A 26,705-nucleotide genomic window follows, 5' to 3' on the forward strand; every position below is an offset into this window, starting at 1 on the left:
TTCTTTGAAAACAGGAACCTTTTTTTTTTTTAAAGATGACACTCAAGGCACTGTATATTCTGCATTTTACTTCTATTGAAAGGAATTGTTAAATGTTTTAGGTTTTCTTCTGAGGGATTATGTTTCTGAAATACATATTATGTCATAAGACAATTAAAAATACATTGCTTAGTACTGCAGGATAAATATTGAGCAAAATAATTATAAAAAAATAACTTTAATTTACCTTTTTTCCCCCCCCAAATTAGCTCCGTAAATGCTAATTTCATAAACATTTAAATTAACTTTAATTAAATAGTATCTATGAAACAAATGTGATTTTTTTTTCTTAAGTGACATTCTCTGTTAATAATTGTATATTATGAATAATAACTGTTCATATATTCAAGCTTTCAGCAACATGATTTTACAGATTTGAAATCTTGGGAGTAGAATTGCATTCAAGCACTGCTGTTTGACAAATTTCAGACTGTAGCAATCAAGTCTTATTCTGTCGATTTGCTTCTTACTTTTCTTTTTCTTAATTTTAATTTTGCTTGGTTCAATATTAGTATTATAAACTCATAATTTTTGCTAGCATAAGGTTGAGACCCACCCTAATCACTGGACACCAAGTTGTCCATGGTATTTTTTCCGTCTACAGCATTGATTAATTATCTCTCAGAGACTACTCTGTAAAACTGGTAGGCTTGACACAATGATGGCAGTTACCACACTGCCAACATCCTTCAAATAAGATCAGAGACTCATTCTTGTAGATGACATATAGATCACTGAGAATATTAAAATCTGAGCAAACATAAAACATAGGAGGAAAGAATTACTATCCCTCTTTCATAGACATGGAACTGAGGAAGACCAAAAAGGACAGTTTGTTGAAGGCTGTCTGATCTTCAAGAACCTGTGAATGAGTCCTTGTCCAGCTCTGCTATAGAGAATACTATTACTTCTCTATTGCAGAAACAGAGGCTCAATCTGTTCTCTGCATCACATGGAGCTCGGCCTTCTTCCTACTTTTCAGATATTGCAGCACTCTATTGCAAACTTGAATTGCTGTTTTAAAATTCTTTTGAGGCATGCAGCTATGCATGTGATTGCTTGTTACCAGCACTCTCCATGGTCAGTTTAGTTCCTGTGGGTTGAGATTTCTGTACAACTGTAAAAGTCACAAACCTCCAGATTGTCTTTAAAATCTGTGTTTAAAAACATGATCTTTGACTCTGTGATAATTGGGAAATAGAAGACATGTCTTTTCACAAGCCAGAGAAAAACCCAGTATCTTGTCCCGAATTACATTTCAAAACATGTTTTATTTATGCTGTGACTAGAATGCTTTTGGGTGCTATAAAAATAAATGTACCCATGGGAGACAGGTTCTTTGGGGGTCAGCATAAAAATCTGCAGGGAACAAATCTGTGCAGGAATGACTTACAACATTCCACAATTTGGAGGGAGAAAGCCATTGCATATGAAAGAAGAGGAGAGCCCAGTGGCAACAGATGCCTCCAATCAGCACCTTAAGTTGGTTTACCTTCAGTTTTGTAAAGTGTGCATCTTCATGAGCATCTAGTTCCTCTCTAAACATAGCGATAGCACACTGTGTGGCGCCAGTTCTCCACAAGACAATGCAAGAAATCTTTAGATTTTTATGTATTCAAACTACTGCAACATGCTAACAGTGAATATTAAAACAACAGCACTTAAATATTAAAATTAATTACTATACCTGACATATTCTAATTGCTTGGTCCAGCACTGTCTTTGTATCAGTTGCATAATCTGGACAAGGCAACATGGCATGACTGAAGTGGGCTTGCAGCAGGAGGTGTGTTTTTGTGTGTGAACTGTCAAATGAATGAGGATTGACTTCAATTGGAAGATGTTTTGCCAGTTCGCTGTTCATCTGATCTTCATTGTGCCTCACAGGTAGATCTGTGTACTCCTCAGCATTCTTAAAAAAAAAAAAAAAAAAGTATAAAATATACTTAAATATTGTAATTAGCTTCAAAATAAATGTTTTTATTTTCTGAGACATTAAAAGTATATGCGTTTAATTTACTACATCTAGATTTAATTGCTAAAACAGCATTTTAGTAATTAGATAGCTTCTCGTCAAAATCACGTGTTTATGGGAAAACAATAACTAGTGAAATATTAAAAAATATTAATTCAATTACGGGGTTTTAAAAATTTTTCAACATTGACTTTAACACTACAGAAGAAGAAAATAAAAGCAGTGAAATAAATACACTCATTGGATGGATTCAGTGTTTGAGATGTCCTTCTACAGATATCCTACCCCAGCTGGCTCACAAAAACATAGTAAAGTTAGCTATAAAGAAGTCAAGAACTCACATTTTCATTTTTCAGGGTTTCTACTTTTCTTTTTGTAATAAAACCACAGTGAGTTTGTAAAAGCTCTGATTTTTATTTTAAAAGAATTTTAAAATGCATTTTCATTAGTTTGAGAGTCAATGTCCAAGCAACAGATGGCCAGTGATCACAGCAAACAGCAAAATGTACTAGGTGCTGAAAACTATCCTCTGTGCTCCAAAATGGACTAATACCATTCATGTAAAAATGAAAACTGCCTAACAACTTTCTTATTGTTCTGTAAAGGAAGTGCACACAAATAGGTAATTTATGTAGTTATTACCAGCAGCATCCTTGGGGCTGAAAAATCCTCTTGTACATGTATGCATATATATTCTTGATTGGAATGAGAATGATCTTTTTAAAATATAAGATTTGCAAGTAAAGTAAGAGCTTTATAATATGTGATATCTTTTCCATTTGTTATTTAAGAGAATATATTTCTTTCATCACAAAATTTTGGGTAGCCTGACGGGCTTCTGAACTCTGGGTTTAGCAAAGAGACCATTAAATTAAAGTATTCAAGGTTTTATATTCCTCTTAACTTAAAGATTCAATCTCCAATCAAACTTCCTGCAATTCCATAATAACTAAATATTCACTGAGTACCCAGTGCAGAGTGAGGTAAAGAAAAACTGCAAATTTAGACCACCTAATAGAACTACCTAAATGAATTGCAAAGTACTGTATCCATTCATTAATGCCCTAACAGAGAGAGGTTTTTTTTTGTCAGTTTCTAAAAAAAGAAAAGCTACATGGCTGTTTTTCATCCTCCTCCCCCCACAAAACTGACAGCACAAACATTTTCTATTTTCTTTAACTGCAAAAAGAGACTACACCTAAAAGGTGATATAAATAGAAAAGGAAAGATAGATATTAGACAATTTACTATTTGGAAAGGAAACCAGAATGTCATTAATTTATTTCATATCTCAACTGCAGATAGAAGAAGTGAAGACTGTCGAAAGACAACTGCTGCTTAATCCGAGATGTCTCTGCTAGATCTCTTGTGAAAACTGTGGTCATTTATTCTCTGAACCTAAGGTCACAATCTTTTTAAGCCCTATAGAAGGTTGCATGTTTGCTTCACTCTTTTTATTTAACTTGCTTCTCCTTCAAAGATATTTTAAAGAATATTTACCAAGGAGATTTTTTACTTAGTTTTGCTTTGCAGTTTAAAGTAGCAGAAAGAAGAAGGATCAGCCAAGTCACTGCAGACCAATTGGTACTCCTCAAAATGTGTTTTCACTAATTCTTTCCCAGCACATGTTTTATTTACCTCCAAAACACTCCCCTTATTTTAAACAACTTGCCTACTTAATTTCCTGTTTGTGATCACTGACTGTAAGTAAGTGAGGTTCATTTTCTTATCTGCATCATGTAGGTAATTAAAGGAAATTGAGAATGGGTAGTGAAGCTTTTATACAACTGAGAATGAAGCTGAATGGAGGGCACTGAGGTCAGCAGAGTCCATTATATTTTTATGTGAGAGGCCAGTATGTCTACCCTGTCCTTGTTTGCTTAGTGTAGACTGGACAGACTACTAACTGCAAATCTGTTTCTCTGATTTGCCCAGCTGTCCTTGAATAAAGACATCTTCCATTGCAAAATGTTAAATGACAGTGATTGACAACTCTGTGATGAACTCTGCTCGTAACCCCCTGCTACTGTTTTCAGGTTGCACAAGAAAAGACAGAATAAAGAAACATCCTTTGTAATCACCTCAAATGGGACCTGCTGTTCACTCAATATTTTTTCATTTTAGTTTTCCTTTTCATTATGAATCTCAATCTGTTCTGCAAAGGCTGTAGGCTCAACTGTTCTGCACAATATAGTATAAATATTACTTTAGTACACTGCCTCTGAATACTGTTCTTACTTCCACAGATGAGGAAAGAGATCAAATTACGTATCAATCATTAATCGTCATTCTGAAGTCAAGAAACTTACTACAGACTTTATAGTTAAACCACAAAGAGCTGCTGTGCATTTTTCACTTTCCCTTTTTCTTCCATTAATCGGGACTACTGAAGCCCATGTGCTAATAACATGTTTGCAAGCCCCTGCACAGTTAAGCATAACTTGTAGGGGAGTACCGGGAGATAACCAGGAATTTTAGCTATGGGTTCTGCAATCAAGCATTTGGCCCTTGCATCATATCTCTCTCTTTTCTATGGGTCTGTGATGGACCTTCCCAATAATGTCTTCTTTTGGGCATTAGAGACCACTGCATCGTTTTTAAGGTGTCAGAGTTGTCTCAAACCTTCATCCTGTATATGATGCAGGGCCATATGGGGAACAGCGACTTGCTTTGCCAGTGAGAAATGTCACACGCACCTGCATAAACTTGATAGTTTCATTTTACAAGGCCAAGGGGCCATTCTGATAATTGAATTCTGCTTCCTGCATAACCTCAGCCGCAGAATCCTTAGATTCCTGGTTAGATCATGCAACACTGTGATCCAAATATGCACCTTTTCATCACCCTTTATTTGAATTGTTCTAAAAGTAAACAACTAATTTTAAAATAAATGTTCTGCATTTTTTGGGGGGTGCTACAGTTTTCAGAAATATTTGATATTTTCATTCCTTCTTCTTGAAGACTGAAGAGCATATTCTCAAATTTCTCTTCCTAATGTTTGAGCTGTCATCATACCTTAGCTTTCCATGACAACTACATTCAGTTCTGAATTGCTCAGTGTCCCATATTCAGCTGATTATCAACACAATTACCAAAAAATTGAAGCAGAATGTTTATTTCCAATCAACTTCCCAAGTGATCCAGACCTTAATGTGCTAGTGAGCTGGTGAGGCTTGTTTCAATGTTCATTTATAAAAATGTTTCTCTCTGTTGGCTTCAGATCTGAGTCTGCAAGGATATGCAATCAAATCACACCCTGATCCTCAGAATATATTCAAGTAACTATGAGGTATTTGAGGAGTCAGACTGAACTTAAATGCAAATAAGGTATCCAGTATGCTAAGTACTATGCTCCACAGTGCCCACAGGGCTAAAACCGTCAGATTTTCTCTCTACTCAAAAAATGTATAAGGTTGGCTGAAATTACTGATTTATAGGAAAAGCTGAACTCTAGACTTATATACCACATGTAAACCTTCTGAAATATTTTATACAGCAAGTAACTACCTCTTTTCACCTGTCTGTAAGATAGAAGAAGGTACTTGTTGAGAATAGACAGAAATGGGATCAAGGTGAGCAACTAAGCTTGAATATTTTAAGTTCAGTTCAGTCATGGGAACAGTAAAACTTATAAAGTTAATGAGTTCTAGACTTTAAAGAGCAGCTGATTAATTTGTAACAATGAGGGTCTAAACCAAACCAAAAATAGTTTCTCACATTCCAGGGCTGAACTAGTAGTCTTTCCTTCAGCGATGCTGTATTGGAAACTACCTTAGAATTGACCGTCTGTATGTTCCTTTTCTTTATATTGATACAGTGAAGTCAAGCACACCATATTATGAACTTTAAAAACCTGCTATGTGTTTTGGTCTCTTTCAAGTTTCTGGTGCAAAGAGACAAGAAGACCACTGAAAAATATTCTCAGAAAATTTGATAGCAAAATTAACAGTCACTAAGTGAAAGTGTTCAAAATCAGTGCCTGATTACTATTAGAAGTAATAACCAGAACAATAAAAAAAAAAAAAAAGAGAAAAGATGAGGACCACTTTTAGTTAATATAGTAAGTGTATCATCTTTTTCTAATATCTGTTCTGCACTTAACACTAAAAACACTTTATGCATTAAATTTTAGTTCTCTGCTATCAGAAGTTCAAAGGTAGGCCAACTTGCAATCATTTATTTCAAGTAAAAAAAATGCAAACTGACCACATCCTTAAAAACTATTTTTCAGCTCGCCCCAAATCTGAAGTAGATTGACAAATAGAATTGGAGAAGTACTTGCTAGAATTACAGCTCTGAAAACTGTTATCTGTGTTAGTGATCCCACTATAAACTCCAGTTTTAAGGAGTTTATAGGGTTGCCCACAAACATACGTGTCTTTGTGTCAGTTTTATGGAACATAACTCAAACTTCCAAAGTTCAATTTTTTATTTGTTTGCTTGTTAATTTACTCTTGTATTTAAAAGGCCTAGGACAATATCCCAGTTAAAGACAGTTACAAACATATATTACTAGTTATAGGCTTTAAGAACAAACATTATGTACATTTGCAAGGTTCATATGATAGACAAACAGGAAAAAAAAATCTACCAGTTTAGAGTTGCTACATTACACAGTGATATTTAGACTAGAAGGCCTCTTTTAAACAGCAGATACTTGTACAAAGAAGTACTCTGAAGACAAACTTTGCAGAAGTGATATGCCAGATTTGAAGGGCAGCCTGGCCTACTCTTTTAAGAAATGAGGCAGGCTGACTTTTGTTGAGATCTTCAACAATGGCAAACATGATGCAAAAGAAGAAAACAAAAATTGGCAGGCAAGATTAGAGAAAATATATTTACTACGTGATAGCGTAATTCATCACAGAGGCCACTTCTAAACATGTTACTTGCTTTCATATACCATGTAACATCTCTCCCTGTCAGCTTCATGTGTATGTGGCAGTGCAATTGAACAGCGTCTGGCACGTCAGAGCCAACTCTGCAGTGCCCCTTCCCACCAGTGTCAGCGGCTGGCGGGGAGGAAAGGCAGACAGCAAAGCCCTGTGCCAGCCCCTGTGCTGCAGGGCAGGCAGGAGTCAGGGTGGCCACCCCTGGGCAGCAGCTGGCCCTGGATGTGGAGAAGGGGCTCTCTCTTTGGCACTGGTGCCTCCCACTGGGGACTCTGCCTGCCTGAACTCCAGCCTGGGTAATAGCAAAATTCTCTTGCCACTTCTCCAGCACTTCGTTGGAGTACCTTCTGCTCTCTACTTTTGGAAAAAAGACAGGAGGAAAAAAGATACACATAAGATAGAGAACTATATCCATGGTTCTCATTGCTTCTCAGTATCTTTTTGAAACAAATACTAACCTTTAACTATTTTACTTATTATTCCATTAGTGGTTAATAAATTCTTACAGATAAGAGATGTGTGCCAAAAAAGAAAAAAAAAAAAAAAGAAAATAGTATTCAAATTGTAAAGGTAACCCAATTACCTATGTAGCAGCAAAATACTGAGACTGGGATATTCTGGACTCTGTCTCTAGTTTTAACACTTGCCAGGGAAGGCACTGGAAATTTCCAGCTAAGCATGCGGAGTTGAAGAGATAAAGTTGTAAAACCCATCAAAATGCAGTTATGTAAAAAAACAAATCTAATATTAAAATAATAATAATTTATAATTATGTTTCGGGATTTAAAATGGGGACATTTCAGTATTGGGATCCACAAACTTAGTTTATAAGAACATACAGGTTAAAAGTACTTACAATTCTTATAGTTCTCACATTACTGACTGGAGAAATCATATATAATTGTATCCTCAGATTTCTCACTTTAAACAGACAATTGTTTAATGCTTTCTGAAATAGCTTCATCTGACAAACACCACAAATTTTACAATTACAGAGATCATAAAAAGCACAAGCTAGGGCAATGAAACAGTTGAGTGATCACTTAAAAATACCCTGAAGGGTTTAGATTTCACAAGTTTACCTCGTACTTAAAACATCCAAACTACAAACTACTGATGACATTCCTGATGACCAGAGGTCAGGAGTTTGAAAGACCTTTGCCACTGTGCACAGAGCAATAAGAGGTCAGCAATATTAGCTACCAGTAGCATGGAGTGACCTGGCAGCCTGGGGAAATTCTGAAGTATGAAGTTAAGTAACAGAGCTCTGCTTCAGTGTTGAGCTGCTAAAAGAAAATGCAAGAGTGCTAATACATGTGTGAGAGAGGACTGTATGAAATAGATAGTAGAGTAATAGTAATATTAATATAGTAAAAAGTAATAGATAATAAAATCATTGTAGTCGGTTTACCAACATTTACATTTTGCTTCAGAATTATTTACTTTTTAAATTGTGTACTTTACTATAACATATTAAAACAAGGAATGAATTCATGATTTTCAGGAAGCCTTAACTCTCACAATCCATATTTCATAAGTTTATGATCACAATCATAATTCAGTGCTACTTTTTTGGCAAATCCTAATAAAAAACATTCTTACAATACGTTCATTATTCCCCCAAATGTGGATGTACTTTCATAGTATTAAGCCTGTGCACCGTTCATAAAGATGGCTTTAGTTCACTTAGGTTTTTAAGTCACTAAGCCTGCTATGCTTGCACAATTCAAGAAAAAAATAAATGCAAAAAGAAGAGTAAAGGAAGACAAAAATAAGAGCAAACATCTGAAAGTGATATGGCATACACATTATTCACCTAGAATAAGCTACTTTGACCATAGCAAATAAATATAAATTGAATGGTACAAATTCCATTTATAAAGTGAATTATAGTGACGTGAGAGAATTATTACATGTTATCACTGGAAATGGTATATTTGAGATTTTCAGCTCTCCAAGATACCTGACTTTTCCTATTACTTTTCATGAGAATGCTATGAACCTGGACATTCTCAATGCATTATAATCACCACTTTTTTTTTTTTTTTTTTTATATCTCAATACCTAGATTGGACAGTGACTCACAATTTTCTTCCCTTGTAATCTCAAGTCATATTATGGTAAATATTTAAAAACAACTGGTTTTGGTCATATTGAAATTTCTGCAGTAATACAGAAAAGCTTTTCAGTACATGAACTCAGTAACGTGCTAACAGAAAAATAGGAAAATCTCTCTGACTATACATTCAAAAGTGTGATTGTCATGAGAAATCTATTTCAGTTCCATTTGGACGTTTGTCCACATTTTGAAGCTGAGTTTGGCTCAATCGGTTGGCTCAAATGCTGATTGAGATGATGATAGCAATAAAAATTGTAATAGCAAATCTTGGCATGCAACTTTCCCTGGGAAAGCATTCAGTCGTTTTCCATCTTCAGTTTTGATCCTTCATTGGGATCTTCCAGTGCAGAGCCCAGATCCAGGGAAGAAGTTAACAGACCTCTGCATTAAGTTAACGCAACTCCACATGGAGACAGGAATAAGTACTATTAATTCTCAATGTGAAATGGGGCCCGTGCATACAGTATATGTTGATGGCAAGCTGTAAAAGCTCTGCGTGTTGAAAACCGGATTTCAGATCCGCTGACCTGTGGCAGCTCCCCTAGTGGGGAGCCACAAACACACACTGCTGCATTTTTCTACTGGATTAAATTCCGGATCTAGACTACTATGTGACCAGAGACAAAAGGGAATAAAGAGTTCACAAGCATGAATACCTGTCATCATGTGGTGAAATGACTAGTGGTCTCTGTTCAAGAGAGGCTCAAGCCCAGAATAATAGAAAAACAATGTGAACTGGCAGAAATATATGGGAAACTTGGAAGGTGCCTACATGCACAATGTCTTTTTTTTGCAAGCCAGTGCTACTGGTCTCACTCTGAGCAGCAAAACTTTTAAATGAAAATAGTTTAATATATTAAGAAACAAACAAACAAACAAAAAAAATACCACCCAACAACCAACAACTGTGAGAGGAAGAGACAGCTGCTACAAGTAAATTTTAATAAGGGTAGTTCCCTGCTGGTAAAAACTGGCACATCTCCACTCGTTTCAGTAGAACTATGTAGATTAACATTGCTTGAAAATCTAACCCAATGTTTTGAAGAACTCATGAGCTACAAGGTAATGCAGAGGTAGAAGAAGATAATTACAATGGTCTGGAAGAAGGGCAATCACTGAGTAAACAAAGAAAATGAGTAAAAGGAAAAATATTTGAAATCTATTAAACATTTAAGACAGTCTGCCATTATTTTGTTGTACTTAACTTGAAAACATTCTACTAATAATGAATGACAGGAGTTTAGACAAACTGAGTAACATGTTAAAAATGGCCTTTAACCACATATGACATTAACGGAACAACCCTTTACCCGAATGGGACATACCATGCATTACCATGGCAGATGTAACTTATTTTGGATGGCCAGTTACAAATTTTCTTGATGATGTTCACTGCACACAGATTTACGAGAACACCGTAAACTCAGTTTTCTTACATAGACTTATACCATATCTTTTCTACCTGTAAATGCAAACATTCATTTAAACTACATTGTCAAAGCTGTATTTACAAAAAGTATATGGAAAGACAACTGATGATTAGGAGAGTTGCACCTCTTTTGCCTCTTGTGTAAAGTTTCGAGAACTTCTTTCAAAAGACAAAGAAAACAGAGATTTTCAGTACCAGATGTCTGGGAAGATCCCATTTGGATTTGAGCTACTTAAATTTGCAATCATGTATTTATACATCTAACAGAGCTTCTGTTTCCCCTAGAATCTGAAAATTAACTAGCTTTGTAGCATCTTCCTTGATCTGCCACCCGTGCCCTGAGGATTAGAGACTCCACCTGAGCTTGTTTTACAAGCATAACAGAAAAAATTAATCTCTGCTGGCAGCGATCCCACTGGGATACTGATGAATAATGATATCCCTCTCTTGCTGCCCTCTCAGTCCACTAGAAAAGCCACTCTAACCCAGCAACGTGGAAACTGCTGAAACCATTCCAGCTGTGGATTAGCAGGCAGTCAAGCATCCATCTGTTCAGTGTGAATCAAGAGAAAGCAAACATGCATTCTTATAGCTGAAGAAGTATTTAAATTAGCATCTTATATGACTGCATATAGTAAATACTAAGACAATCATATACAGAAGAAAAAAATAATCTATTATCTACACCTGATGTTTATATTTCCTTGCTGCCCTTAGGAAATGATAAAAGTTTGAATTTATCTCATTAGCATACAGAATACTGTGCAATCAATAATTTAATATGTTTAAGATAAAATTTCTTAATACTGTATGCATCAGTTGTATTTATAAAATATTTTGTAAGTATACATGCATACACACACTAAAGAGTATAAATAAACATGGTAGAATGCCTTCACCTTTACAGAAAAAGATTTAAGAAACCTGTTGTGAGATAGATTTTAGCCATTTTATCACCCTCTAAGGTGAGAGGAATAGCTTTTAGATATTTTCTTTTTCTGAAAACTAGTAATCTGAATAATCTCTGCTGGCTTGTGAGGCTTTTCCACTGGAATACAGAAAAGAAAGGGAATAGGAAGTTGGTATGTGGGCAATTCAATCAAATTGGTGGCATGTGATTTGGCTCTTATATGGGAAGTATAACAATCTACAATAATTTAAGAAAAGTTGTATTTAAGCATCATCCCAGGTAGAATTACTTTGAAATGTGCATAAAAAGTCTTTACTTTCAAAGTCTTCACTGCTGTTAGGATAATAACTGTACACCACACTGGGAAACAACAATGTGTTTATAATATAATTTTTACTCACACACAAAAGTATTCATATTTTTTGAAAGGAAAGCTGCAGAGGTGAAGAAAATCTGCAGCTGTTTGTTCTCTAAAGCAAGTTGACTATGCAATACCAAATTTACAAATATCTATATTAACTTTTTGAAATACTAACAAAAGTTTTGACATCTTAATAGCAAAAATACCTCTGCAATTTCTTCTAGCATTGTAGGCAGCAAAAGCTACCCAAGTAACAGTGAAATAAAGTGACTGAAATAATACAAGACTGATTTCTTAAAAGGTCATATGTAATAATGTGTAACAGCAAGATTTAAACCAAAATTAAACCTTCTGAAGATAGCCAGGCTGTATCAGAAAAAAAAAAAAAAAAAAAAAAGAGACAAAGAAAGAATCTAAATGTAAATAAGGAAAATACAAGTGTCAGATACTTCATTAAGGACTGCTCAGTAATCCTCTTATTTTATTTTATTTTTTTTTTTTAAAAACCAAACTACTATGTTCAAGGCATAATATATACTGGATACCAATCTTGTATGATGTAATTGTTTCAGATAATTACATCAATTGTTTCAGACAATCCTTATCCCAAAGATTTCAGTTCCAATGAGAGAACCAGCTACAAACTGACATTCTCTTCCTTAACAGTTTTACAAGTCAGTGCAGTAACTTCTTTGCTGACAGCGACAACCACTTGTGAGCCTTTAAACAACAGTCACTAAGGCTGAGCTAGTGTCATTAAGTGCATTGAATTCTGTGAAAACAAATGCATTAGCAATATAATTGTAACTTCTTTAATTTATAGTACAACAGTGTAATTCTGTCAAAAGCAAAGGCAGTAAGTAGAGACCAGTGAAGAAAAATGAACTACATGCTGGAACCTAAATTTGTCTGGAAGGACAGAGCAGGCTGAACTCGAACTGACTGGCTACAGGCACACTGAGCTTGTCAGACTGCGTTTTGGAGTAGCTGAAACATGAGAACTCTGTCATTTACCAAAGCATCATCGCCTATTTTAAAGATGTTCAGCTTTACCTCAATGAAGAGCTTTAGATTTTTAGTTTTGTTGCAAAAAACACGAAGACATTTCTTCTACAAACACTGCATATTTGAAAATGGAGCCATATGACATGACTGCTCAAAAAATGTCAGTTTGCAGCTACTTATATGAATATTTTGCAACATATTGGCTGCATGTACACAACTATGCATAGGTTGAAATCTCGCACAATGATGATGGCTACAATTCTAACCATAAGTAATGGACTCCTATACTCAGTAGAAGACTCCCGTGCTTAAAAAAAATAAATAAATAAAATAAAGATGCACAGTTGAATTGCCTGCAGTTTTAAGCAGCTAGCTAAACCAAGCTTGCTATCACCTGAACTTGCACAGTAGCGTATATACACCAATGACAAGAATTGATTTGCCACAGGTGGCAACCAATGGCAACACTTATGAGCATGAGACCTGCAGAGGACTACTACCATTACCTAGCAGATAAGCACAACAATTTCCAGGAACATCAACATAGTAAATAGGAGTGTTTCACTGCTATATTTGCAACTACAGCTCCTGATAAAGAAATTTATTTCCCTATTTTTCTGACAAAAATAGTTACTAAAGCAAATGTTTGAAACAGGGATATAGGCTGAGCCTACTGGTTTCCACTACTGTAGCTATATATACTCTTTCACAAGTTTTTCCCTTGGATTCTGTACATTTTGCTCAGGCAGATTATGACAGGACAAGGGGGAATGGTTTTACATGAAAAGAGAGGAGATTTAGATTATAGGTTAGGAGGAAATTCTTCACTGAGAGGATGGTAAGGTTGCCCAGAGAGGCTGTGGATGTCCCATCCTTGGAGGTGTTCAAGATCAGTTTGGATGGGGTCTTTGCCAACCTGATCTAGTGGGTGGCATGGGGGGTTGGAACTAGATGATTTTTTTTTTTTTTGAGGCATTCTATGATAAGAAATTAAAAATACTACATTATTTCTAAAGTAACAGTTTTTGTCTTGTGGCCTACTTGGTGGGACATGTATGTCAGAAACCTTTCAGTTCAACTTTAAAATAGGTTTTAATTTGACTGAGTATTGATTCAGTTTTTTTGAACTGGCAAGTAATGACAGAAATTGAGTAAGAAGGTTAGAGGAGAAAGAAAGGAGATTTGTTAATCAGAAAGTCATGTGTGCTGGGGATAGGGAAGGAGGTTTTATATTTTCTGTTTTTTATATTTTCTGTTGTTGAACATAATTCTTTCTTATTGATGACATAAAAATGAAAGACTTATGCCATGTACAGTTAGCTGTCGGTGGTGGGCTTTTTCATCCTGATTTACCAACTGATTGTGCTTTTGTGTGAAGGCAGGCAGCATATGATGCTTTCAAACTGAAAATCAAACAATCATTTGAAAAGAGAATTATAAAAAATTGTGGTATCATTCTAGTAAAAAAATGACCATATTCAAGTACTACAATGACTATATTCAAAACTGCTCCACCTACTGGGACAAATTTAATATGCCTAAGTATTACTTTTACCCTTTCTGCTAAGTATGAAATGTTTTGAATACAGTGGATATAGATAATGAAATTTAGATGGCATTAAAAATCACTACAGCATTTTGTTTTACCGTTATGAAACTATTTTATTTAACACACTGTGATACCTTCTAGATGTTCCTTGCGGGAACAGGAGCACAAGTGTTTTTAAATATTAAAATACAGAGCATATAAGTAAGTTGTATAAAAATTACATGCATGATCCTGTAAATGGCTATGTTTGGGATGAAATTTTTGAAACTGAACAGTCCTAGATAGGGTTTTATTGTGAAGAAAAGATTTAATGGCTAGAAATAACTGTTTTCTCTGATTATCAGGGTTCACTAAAAGCACGTGCAATGGGTGAAGCTCATTCCTAGTTGTACTCAAGCCACAGTGGTTATGTTCTTATTGTTGAGAATGCACAATATATGTGAAATCACATATGTAAATTCTTTAAAAGTCAGAATGTAACAAAATTGCCTTTCATTCGATATAAAGTTTGTGATGAAGTCTTTCTATTCTTGACAATGAAATGCTGTATTTAAAAAGAATAACACAATGAATATAGCTTTACTGTTCTTTTATGCCTCGAAGAAAATCATAATGGCACCTTTATTTTCTTCTAAATTAAACACATATGTAAACTAGACAATGACCGAATTAGGAAGACTAATCTGATTGTTTTTCCAAAAAAACCTTATGGAACAGAAAAACAGTTTTATATAGTATCTTAAAAAAAAAACCTCAAAAGCACTGTCTCTGCTGTGGCTAGCAGAGTAAGTATTACACAAAGCAGTTCATGTTAATTTGCTCTTGGACGGTATTTCTGTAACTGTCACATGGCATCTAACTAGGAACCTGTTGTAAAACATGGTTTATCACTGAGTCAAAAACCTTTGTGGCCCCTTCATGGGACACTGAACCAAGAGCTTAAAGACAGAATCCTGTTGAAGAAGTAAAATTATTTTAGACTGCAAGTGTAAACATTCATAAATATGCACATTTTCCTGATTAGAAAACAATGTTCCAATGTTGATGAACAGAAGATAAAGTTATAGGTTAGGTGAGTTAGAATCTCACAGTACAAATACTTAACAGATAACAAAAGACAGATAAGGTGTTAATAACTTTACTCTTTTGTTATTTATGTATCTGGGACAGGAAGTGCCTATTTCATGAACTTCTTTCTTCCACCTTCCAAATCTGCTATTTCAGCAATCCCAAATTTTCTGCTGAGTTTCACAATAGTAACAGAAGCCACGGTAACAAAACCATGTCAAACATCAAATAAAAATATAGGAAAGAGGTATGTGGATACCTGACTATGAAGCTTATGTTTATAACATGGAAAAGACTTATGATACACTAAAACACAAATACCATGCTTTTCCATCCCTAAGCAACCAGAAGATCATCAGCCAGTTACATGAAAGATGTAACAGTAGTAGGCACAAGAATACAAGCCAGTTCTTTTTTGCAGGTAGAATGCAAAAATAGAAAAAAGGAGCAACATGCAGACAAAATAAGCTCTGAAGGATGCTATCCTCTTCTCTGCATGGTATGAACAATATGGTATTTGCTCAGTACATAGGAGTACTAGTCAGATAATCAGATAAGTGTAGTAGAAAATCACCAAATTTATGAAGCTAGTGGATCTAGCCAACATAGATCTGATCATAGTCTGATCTATTACCAAGACAGACCTCATTTTCTCAAGATAGAGCAAAACCACATTTGATTTTAAAAAGACTTGTAATGACTGCTGCTTTAGTACAGAAAATGACAAAAATTACTCCAAAGTATCTCTCATTGTTTTTCATCTAGACCTTTGTTTTAATCTCTAAATTTTCAGAATTAGAGGAGATAGTCTTTAGGTACCCTAGGGAAATCCAGACTAAATTCATAATTCACGAACACTTTCTCTTCAACAATACTTAATTCAGGAAGCACGATAACTCAGCAATGTTTAAGCTTATTTAGATCACTACTGCCTGAAGCACAGCTATGAAAGTTTTAAAGAAAACTCTATGGAAAAGCATCAAGGATTTTATCTGAAAAATTACAGGCCTACCAACACAAGTCAGTTACAAAAGTAATCGTATCTGAACTTTGACTGCTAGCTCTAAGCCCAAAACAGGTTAAACACCTCACACCCAGATTTATTGAGAGAAGAAGGGAAAGCATGTGGGAATTGTAACCCACCTGTTTGTATCAATTATTACTACATAGTTCTAAAATGTCTGTGGGGCTGTTCCCATGTGCCATGTTCCTACTCATACTATGGACAGGTCAACCCCCAAACCATACTGAAAAAAAATAATCATTCGATCTTGCCAAGCACTGGCAGATGACCAAATGAAAAGATAAAATAAAGACAGAGAAAAGAATGGATACTGGAGAAGATTATGAATTGTGTCGAGTACTAAATGGAATAAATCCTGCTATCAAGTGACTTTTTTGAGGCACTCATCAGCACTGCAAAGAGGACAACTTGAAACTACTTTTCCATATGAGTTGCAAAGATTCAGTCATATTTCAGTTAAATGATCCAGAATTCTGAACACTCTCATTAGCATTGCAGAGTATCAACCTGAAACTCAAAATACCTTAATCATAGTCAGATTTAAAGCTGATAATATGATCACAAATTTCTGAATTCTTGAATGCTATCTTACTTTTTTCTTGGTTTTGTTTTAAACGACCTTTTGCTCCTTTTCAATATACACATTAGCAATTCAGCAAAAACTTGTAAATATCACATTCCAAACCTATAACATTAGGATTTTCTTTGTTATGGTTGTACACGTCTGCCTTCCTTATATACATCAGACCAACTGGTAAATGCCTAAAAGTTTACAAGATATGAACAATGCCAACAACAAAAAAAATAGACCCATATGTCCTATCTATAAAAACCTGCTGCGTTTGAAAAAAGTTTCTGGACAGCTGTTTTTAAATAACATACACAGTCCAAGATTCAAACTTTAAAACTGAATGATCATCAAAATAACCACAGTTATCATCATGTTTTGCAATGATAAGAGGCCTTTTCCACTAAAACTACAGCTTTCAGTTCCAGCATCATTAAGAGATTCTTCAAATTACTTTTTAAATATCCTGTTCCCTCAGGATTTTCACTTATACCTAATTAGACTACTTACCCCATGCCATGTAATTCCCTATTGCCAAAACTGCTAAATGCTTCAATGAGAAGGAGGAGGGCACCAGTGGAGCAAGGCAGATGTAATGTCATTGGTTAACAATAGAGGTGTGAAGCAACTGCCGTAATTATAAAACTCATTAATTCACAGTGTTTAGAGGAAAAAAAAACAACTTGGCAATAACTCTGCTGAAATGGCAATTCTTTTCAACACTACATTAGATTGAAAAAACTTTCAATTTACACCTTTAACAAGAAAGAATTGTAATTCCAGTAGTAATTATGAAAATTAACATCTGCATGAAAGGAAAAATGTCAGCTATAATGGCATCCAGCATTCATACATGCTTTTCGTCTTTCAGATTGACACGTTTTGCACATTTTGACCCACAACTGATTTTACTTTTAGTCTCATTCCTCTTAAGACTGTAAATGGACAACTCATAAGATTATATGTCCAGCAAAAGAACGTAGAAAAAATTAATGAATGTTAAATTTTGCAGTCACTGCCCAACACCTTAGGTTTTGTCTACAATAAAAGTATTTGACATTTTCCTTTGTGATTCATGTATATAAGCTGTTTAGATGGATGAGGAGCACTGGCGTAAGATGGACAGTACTAGGATTTGCTTATATCATTAATTTTCCCCATGGTATTCATTTTCTTAGGTAATGTCATGAAACATCACTCCATATCTGCTAATCCTATTCCCAAGCTTCCCTCTACAAATTTGCTTTATTTTTTTTCTGAAGTTTCTAAGTGAAGAAAAATTTTAAAAGAGACAGCAGCTGGAGTATAGCTCTCTCACCTTGAGTACTGAATTACATTATTTAACTTGTGTTCATTGTAGGCATTTCTTTTTTTAAGGTCAGTTATATTACATACCAAATATATAGGCCTCTTGATTACCTTTCTGAATTCAGCTGAATACACTGCATTTTATTTGTTAGAATTTACAATATTTGCTGACGACAGAACAACAAATACTGCAGGGTCAGTGACAGTAAGTCCTCTATTTAGGTTGTCTACCACTTTCCATTATAAAAGATTACTGTGGCCTTTTTTTCTGAGCTGTAACACTCTAAATGTTTGCAGCAGATGATTTAAATTTGTCAGGAAGAAAGTCTTTGCACTAGAGAAGTGGATTTCCTTGTGTCATAAAATGCTGATCAGGTTTTGTAGAAATGCAAACTATTGAATAACTATTTTTATTTTTCTGCTTGAATTTCTTGTCAGAGAAGTTTTGGCAGCATGTCAAAACAATAAATATACAAGTAACATACATAAATGGGACTCCTGTGGTCAACACTTGGAAATTTGGATATTAAAGAATTTGGGCCACTTGTATAACGTATATAATACAGCATAGACTTTAATCATAAGTGGGCAGAAATAAGTATTCCTGGATAGTATTTTGATACTTCTTCCTTTGAAATACATGTATACGTACATAGAAGTGGAATTGTACTATTTTGAAGGAGAAAATTTTGTAGATATAAAAGTGTAAATACTTAAAAATATGTTAAACCTGATTTGTTTATGATGACATAATACTATCATGCTGCATTTTTTACCATATCTCTGGATTTGTACCCTAAAAAGTTTTACCTTGCACCCATTGCACTTCCCTACTAGACAGTTACTAGACGAACTGTATAAACTGGCTTTGTTGCAGGTTAAGACCTCAGGGATTGTGGGGTGCCTGGGAGAAGGAAAAGAAGGCATTTTAGGAAACGGATCTTGCTTATTATGTTCCCCTACTTGTTAAAGCTGCTGTATCTTCCAGATTGTCCCAGTGCAAAGGGATGGCCCTGGTATAGATCTGTGAAGTTGACATGCAGTTATTCCAGGATTTCAGTATTCTACATCACTTTAAAAAAAAATGAAAATAAATAATAAGATTTGTATAAACCCATAAGATTACAAAGGGATTTAAGAAAAACAGGCATACAGAATAATTTTGACATACTGATTCAATGAAGCACTTGAAACATCAAAAATGATTCAGTTGTATTTCTCAATACAATGACAAAGAAAAAAGAAATTACAGAAGAATGGCTTTTTAAAAATATTTTGGGATTTTTTTTCATATACATATGTCTTTAAGAGTCATGAGTTACATATGTTTAAATTAAGAAAATATCATCACTTACTGTCAGAATTAAGAGCAATTCTTCTGTATTACTTTCAGGTTTCAACTGGTCTTTGAACATCCCAATAGTTGGATGCTTCAAATAGTAATAGGAAGCAATGCGGCCGTATGTCTGAGGTTCAATGCTGCGATTATCCTGTTAGAAGGGGAATCAAATATACATGTTTCTTACATGGTTCAATATGCATGGCTCCTACAAAACTAAAATATTTTAAGACTACATTATAAAAGAGAGGAGCAAAAATAGTTTAACAACATAACTTAGCTGCCAACCTGATTAAACTCAGTTTTCAATGTCTTACAAACAGCTCCAAAGACAAACTCAAGCACCTCAAATCAAGCATGTATCCTATTGCTCTCAACTTTTAGGAGCATGCATCTTACTGAACCTTGTAAGGCACAAATTGGTCTTACCTCCCCAATTTCAATACAGTAGGAACATTCCAAATCAAAGAGGGATTTCTCAACAAGGCTCGAGAGGTACTTATTCATAGTGTCATGGCTCACATCTTCCAAGTTATAGTAACTAGAAGAATTGAAAACAGATGTATTACATGAACGCTTTTGGTAAACTGAAAATTTTAAACAATAACATCTTGTAGGAAAACTTACAAGGCTTCTATAATATACACACACAGACTTGGAACAACAAATATCCACATTAAACAATTAAACACAGAACTATTCCCTTATATAATCTAACATAGTTCATATAGTTTAAATAGTTTGTGTGAATAATCAAAACAATACTAACTAGCATGTGTATATGGAAATACTGTAATTTACCTGGCTATTAATACAAAGGGTGATAGAGACAGAACTGGACTGGCTGCATTTTGTTAGCTGGAATGTTCCTGATTGCTTAGGTATGCAGTCCTGATTACTTAAGTATGAAAATTAATAAAAAATACGAACATAAATAACAGCACTTTAACTTCAAGGGAAAGGAAGAAAAACCACAAAGGACAGCAAATGTTCTTATATCCTGGAACTGTGATAATTAAAAAAACTAGGCATATATGACATCTCTTGAAAAAGTAACCTTACACAAATCCAAATCTTAGTATCTGTTCTTACAATTCTGTCTCATTTTACTCTCAAAATTAAAATTACTAGAAAGTATGGAATGGGGCATTTGCAAATGTGTTTATTTCATATGGTCTTTTTTAGGTGAAAGTGTTTGGGTAAGCTATATGTAGTAACATTGGTTCTTAGTATTAAGAAAAAAATGTTTACAAACTATACCAAAAAACTGTGTTATGCTAGCATACAAAAAATACACAATGACTGAAGCTTGCACTCCTTGATTGTAGAACTTAACCTATAAGATTCTTACACAAACTAACATAATTTCAGGGATACCTTTAATCTGAAAAACTACAGATAAAAATGTTTTAAGATCTTCAGTACTATATTCAACAAAGGCACAAATTCAGAAAGTAACATTTAAGTTCAATGAAAAGTAAAGAAAAACTGGGCATGGTAGAAAGTTTCAAAATTCTGAATTTATGCAGTACAGCTAAATCATGAAATTTCAATGGAGAATTGAAAGAAAGAAAGAAACAAACAAAAACAACCACCATGATTTATTGAATTATAAAAAAGCACAGTAAAGAAGGTTGTCCCTGCTCACTTAATTCTGTAAATACACAAATAGACTACTGAGACTGCTGCAATGATGAAAGATGCTCCTTTGTTCATACTGGCTGCTTTACTAAATGTCCTACTGTTTCAACTGTGTACTCCGCATCCCCACTGGAAACAATACCACATGCTGCAAGGAAAAAAGATTATGTTCTGTCAGATGTACTTTGTGCAGGTGTACGACGGGCTGCATAACGCTGTGCTGAGATTCATTTCATTTGATTTTACATAGCTACAGCAACACCTGAGTTAGTTTTTTCAACTCTCTTTACTGCCAATGGAGAGAAATATGCATTTAGATAATACTATTCATCTCAGGTATTCTAGATTTCTGTTTTAAGATGAGGTGAAATATGATTACTGTCTAAAAAAGGGATTTTAGACAATCAGTTCAGTTGTTGGTGATATATTTGGGGCAGATGAATCACATTCTCTGATTTAAACTCTATTTCCTTCACTGTAATGATGCTGTTAGCAAATTTCAGAAGATGGAATTGTGTAAGTACTGCAAGAACCCTTCCATGACTGTTCTATTAACAATATCTGAGATAAGCAATGCTATTTTCTTTATCTAACTTTTGAATGGCAGTAACATAACTGAAAAAGCTGCATGCTAAGTAGCCAAACAGCCATTTCAATTTTTTCTCTTGTAATTAATTGTAAATTATGGGGTCAGCTCTCTGAATGTTCACTTGCAATTGAGTAAAGTTGGAGTAGAACAGTGGTACCATGAGAAAAAAAAAAAAAAAAAAAATTAAAAATCTGTTTGGATAGGAGGAAACAGACAGCTACATTAGACAACAACAAAGTATTTATTGGGAAGTGGAGTATTCAGCTTCATAGTATTTTATATTGGCTTACATTGAGATGATCTCAAATACTTATAACTGTTGTCCAAAACAAAACAAAGTGAAGAAGTAATTATCTTGACTAACAAGTTTTATATAGCAGACAGCCACATGTTGCCAGCCTTATGCAAAGAAAACTTGCTTGCAGCAAAAGTACTCACTATTTTCAGCAACTTAATTTTCGTAAGTCATGTAATTTACTGAAGTAACGTAGTAATGACAGAAAATGGTTATCTGCAGCTTTTATCTGCCTGACATTTTAGCACCAAACACATTAGATTCTGTTTATTTTTAGAAATTACTTTGTATCATTTTGTTTATCTTCTGAAAATAATCCAAGCAAATTAACTACATAAATTGTTTATGGATGTAAAAGGATTTTCTATTTTATACATCTAAACCACTAATGATTCATTAGTGTTTTTAGTATTTAGTATTCTAAATTGAATGTAAGACTACTGAAGTGACTCTAATTAAGGCACTTTGTTGTCACAATACTCAGACTTCTACCACATAATTTCAGCACTACTATTTGCAGTACCACAATACTGATGACGAATGCTGATAAAACAAAGGAAGAGATATGGGCAATACAATGACATTATTTTGCTGAGGTTGTAGTTTAAGAATTCAAAAATATTTTATTTTGTACTCTAATTTGGAGTATTTCACACTGAAGACTCTGAAGACTTAATCATAAAAGGCATTAAAAATGATGAATTAAAATTTTAAAATTGTATGAATTTAAAATTTGCTGGGTTTTGGTAATTTATTGTCAAAGGTGTAAATATCTTGCTGCCTACTACAAATAAAACAATGCAAAGAAATAAATTATTTGTGTTCTTGAGTGAAGCGGTACCAGTGTGTTTTAACTACTATCTATAATAGGGTAAATATAATTTTGAGCACACTTGCAGGAGCTTCCTAGTCACTCAGCACATTTTGACCTAATAAAAAGCGGAGCCATTCATCTAGAAAGATGATGTTAAAATCATTAGCAAAAACAGAGGTATTATGACATTAGGCAGTATTTTGATTGTGCAGGCATAAAAGCAAGTTGAATTTTGCATGTTGGTATGCTCCAAATATAGAAAACTACATTGTATGTGAGTTTTACAATGAAGCTTTATTACCTAACTATTTAATTACAGATAAAGAATAAAAACAATGCAGTTTCATGCTCACTGCATTGAATCATCTAGTCATTATTTTCCCTTTGCTATAAACAGACAGCCTACCTTTTTATCAGCACACCATTTCATTTATTTCACAGTGAAGCCCAGTTTCACAATAATTGACTTGTCAGAAGCTCTAATTTATGAGGCTGGTCTCTGTAAGCCTTCTCCTATATTGGACTCAACCTGCACACAAGCAGGGTTGAATATTTACAATGCTGTTAACAGGTGCTGAGTTGTTTAATGATTCTAATAGCCAGAAGCGTACTGAGAAAGCCAGCGGGATCACAATTACAGGCTGTTTGAACACAACAATTACTCGTCCCCTGAGAGGTGTGAAAGTCAAAGGCAGTTTTATCCTAACAGCATCTAGCACATGGGCTAGGCAGGCTAACTTCCATTAATAGTCCATTGGGAAAAAGCAATAACAAACCCCTAGGTATCATAAAAATTTACAAAGTATGTAAAATTTAAACAATCAAAAACTGAAGGAACTTTTTATTGGCTTTAAAATAATGTATTTTAAATCCCAAACCTTGTAAAGCTTAGTAAGAACAACAAACCCTGAAACATAAACTTATTTCTCTAATCTAAGGAAGTGTGGAATTTCATCAGCTGAGAAAGACAGAGAGACGTGCAGGAACATAAAATGTAGATGAAGTTACACAAAACATTTAGGATTTAATGTGAATGTTAGCAATCATTTCCTGTTTAGCTTATGTAAACCTGACCTGAGATCTCTCTGGGAAATTTTTCATCAGCCTTGAAATGGTCCTGCTATAACTGTCAATGCTGTGAAGTCATTTGTTACAGCACCATGTTTTTTATGTTCAGATTATACGGTAGTAACAGTGACACACATAATGAAAATCGGTAGCAGAGTCAGCCAAAAATATTAAAAGAAGAAACTTGCTAACTGGAGGGCCATTTGAAAATGCATGAAAAAAAAATCTACAGCATTCACTTGATTGCAAGAATGTGTGCTTTCTGAGATTTTGCTGTCCTGAACACTGAATTTTGTTATGAACAAGTACGGCACAAGCACAGATAGCCACCTTCATAAATATCTTTTACTGCAGTTATCAATCGTGTTTGCTTTCATAAGCTTGTGGCCTTTGGTGGCTGTGACCTTCAAAATGGTACCATGCAAATGATACTGAGCGTATGGCACAACTGATGGACTTTCAAAGGCAGAGCCATGTGACAACGTACCGACTAACTTCTGTTGATAAGGCATCACTGACTGACTCTGCAGTCTGGGACTGGCTGGCTAAAACGCACTAAAGCATGCACAAACACTACAGCCAGTAATCTCTACCTGTATTTCACCTGTACACATTATTTTCTTGCGTTCATATATTTGGTCATGCCAGGTATGAGGAATACTTTGACAGATACCCTGATATTTTTAATCAGTTTTTAGTATTTCCTCGTGATTAACTCTGGTATCAGGAAGCTATTTGCTACCATGTCAGTGCTTCTAATTAAAATATTTCCAGGAAAGTTTACCTTTTAAGATGTATTTATAAGATGAAACCAGAGGTAACAGGCACATGTAAAATTGTTTACATATTGATTGAGCATTTTTTTTCTAGATTACATCCCAACAGATAATTTGCCCAGTAAAATAGTATCCAAGAGTAGGAAGACAATTACATGAATTAGCTTTCTGAATGGGGAGATGCAGGGTCTTGAGCCTTGCGTTGCACCAGAAGACCACAGCAGACTGGGCAATAGCAGGTGGCTCAAATACCCAGCAGTATGCAGCTTCCTAGTCTGAAAGAATCAGTAGAACTTTGTTCCTATGATTGATTTGGTAAAAGTATAGCATGAACTACATTTGTGTAGTTTTCACATCACTGTGACCCTAATTATATAAAGAACAAGCTCTTGTTATGAAGGGAAGTATATACATGTATACATGCCAGAGTAAGTGTTACTGTGAAGGACAGAATCCACCCTGAAAAATATCAGTTTATCAACTCCAGATATGGATACTGGTAACTACTGCACTGTAATAGTGTAATACCTTCTTATATTCTGTTCTTAGTAGCTATTGATAAACTTTTGCATCTTATCTCTTCTTAGTTAATTTAACTTTCTTCACTAATCCCGTTTCTGACATAATTTCAAACTAGCCCGAAAAGTCTTGTGATTTTGTTATTATACATATTATTCTACCTTGACTGGCTGATACTAGCAGTCACTTCGATTTCAGAAACTATTATGGTACAGTGGTTATCATCACTTTTATTCTGCTGTATTCAGAAACTATTATGGTGCAGTGATTATCATAATTTTTATTCTGCTGTCTTATTCATACTATTCGATAAGCTCAGCTAATTATATTTTACCTTAAATTTCCTTTTCTCGGTATAAGTATATGATTAATGATAAGAGTATCAGTTGGAGAAATTTTCATTTAATTATAATTTATGCTATATCATTCTTTCACTTCATTAATTAAAGACTAAGATAAAGTGAAAAAACTTTAATAATAATTCTCAGAATTAATAAAGCTTTTTTCATGTCTTCACAAGCAATTCACATGGAAAACTGATTTTACAAGTGCAGATGTATATGCGAATATTTACAAATACATAAAAAAAACACACATTTTAACTGTGATGTGATGTGTATTCTCAGAACATCTAAAAATTATCATTTCAAATGAAAGCTGATTCTGCTTAGCTTTACATATGTTGTCAATCTCTATTTCTCTTTTACTGCATATGTATCTGGAAAATATCATAACCTGATTTACAGAAAACGTTTCCCATAGCAATTTCTCTCTTGTAGAAAGTTGCAGATTGTAATCTTTTATAAGGGTAAAAGAATTAAACAGTCAAAGCATTCCGGCCAAGGAAAGGAGATCTGCCTTAGTCTTCAGTCAGCTAGCTATGACAGTCGAGCCTCTCAAAATAGCCCCTTTCAAAGAAAAGGGCACTTAGCTGATCTGTCTTTAAACATGATCTTGACTAAGTAGGGAAAGTAAAGGCTAAAGTTGTATGTGGAGAAAAGAACACATTGTAGCACTTGACTAAAGTAGTACAGAAACTTTGACTTCAAATGCAAATTCCAAAATCTCTACATTTAGGAATAATTGCTTTGGGGAAGGGGAAAAAACTACAGATACTGAGACTGATATAACTTGGTAAACAGTTTTATTTAGATTAATATTATTTATTATAAAATAATAAATTTTATTTATTTCCTTTGCACATTATCTCTTGAACTGCATGCACATGGCTATTCAGTATGCAACTAAACGAAAGTGGCACTCAGCAATCCTAGCTGAACTACTACTCTTAACTATAAAGTTAAAACCCATTTCACAGATTGCAGGGTACAAAACTTCATGAGATAGGAAAATTAAAATAGCTTGATGGAAAAAAACCAAACAAACAAACAAACAAAAAAAAACACAACAAAAAATG

At 34.4% G+C, this 26,705-nt stretch overlaps 1 protein-coding gene across 1 annotated transcript in view; it reads right to left on the minus strand.

The window, feature by feature from the left end:
- ASCC3 (activating signal cointegrator 1 complex subunit 3) overlaps positions 1 to 26,705 on the minus strand; it is a 279,639-nt gene that overhangs the window by 20,677 nt on the left and 232,257 nt on the right. The window contains exons 35-37 of the mRNA XM_084285192.1: positions 20,016 to 20,127; positions 19,603 to 19,737; positions 1,727 to 1,951 (exon numbers count right to left, since the gene is read on the minus strand). Coding sequence (XP_084141318.1) covers positions 1,727 to 1,951; positions 19,603 to 19,737; positions 20,016 to 20,127 — 472 coding nt within the window. The remainder of the gene's footprint in view (positions 1 to 1,726; positions 1,952 to 19,602; positions 19,738 to 20,015; positions 20,128 to 26,705) is intronic.

This window comes from Netta rufina, assembly GCF_964035555.1.
Source record: "Netta rufina genome assembly, chromosome: 3".
Lineage (NCBI taxonomy): Eukaryota > Metazoa > Chordata > Aves > Anseriformes > Anatidae > Netta > Netta rufina.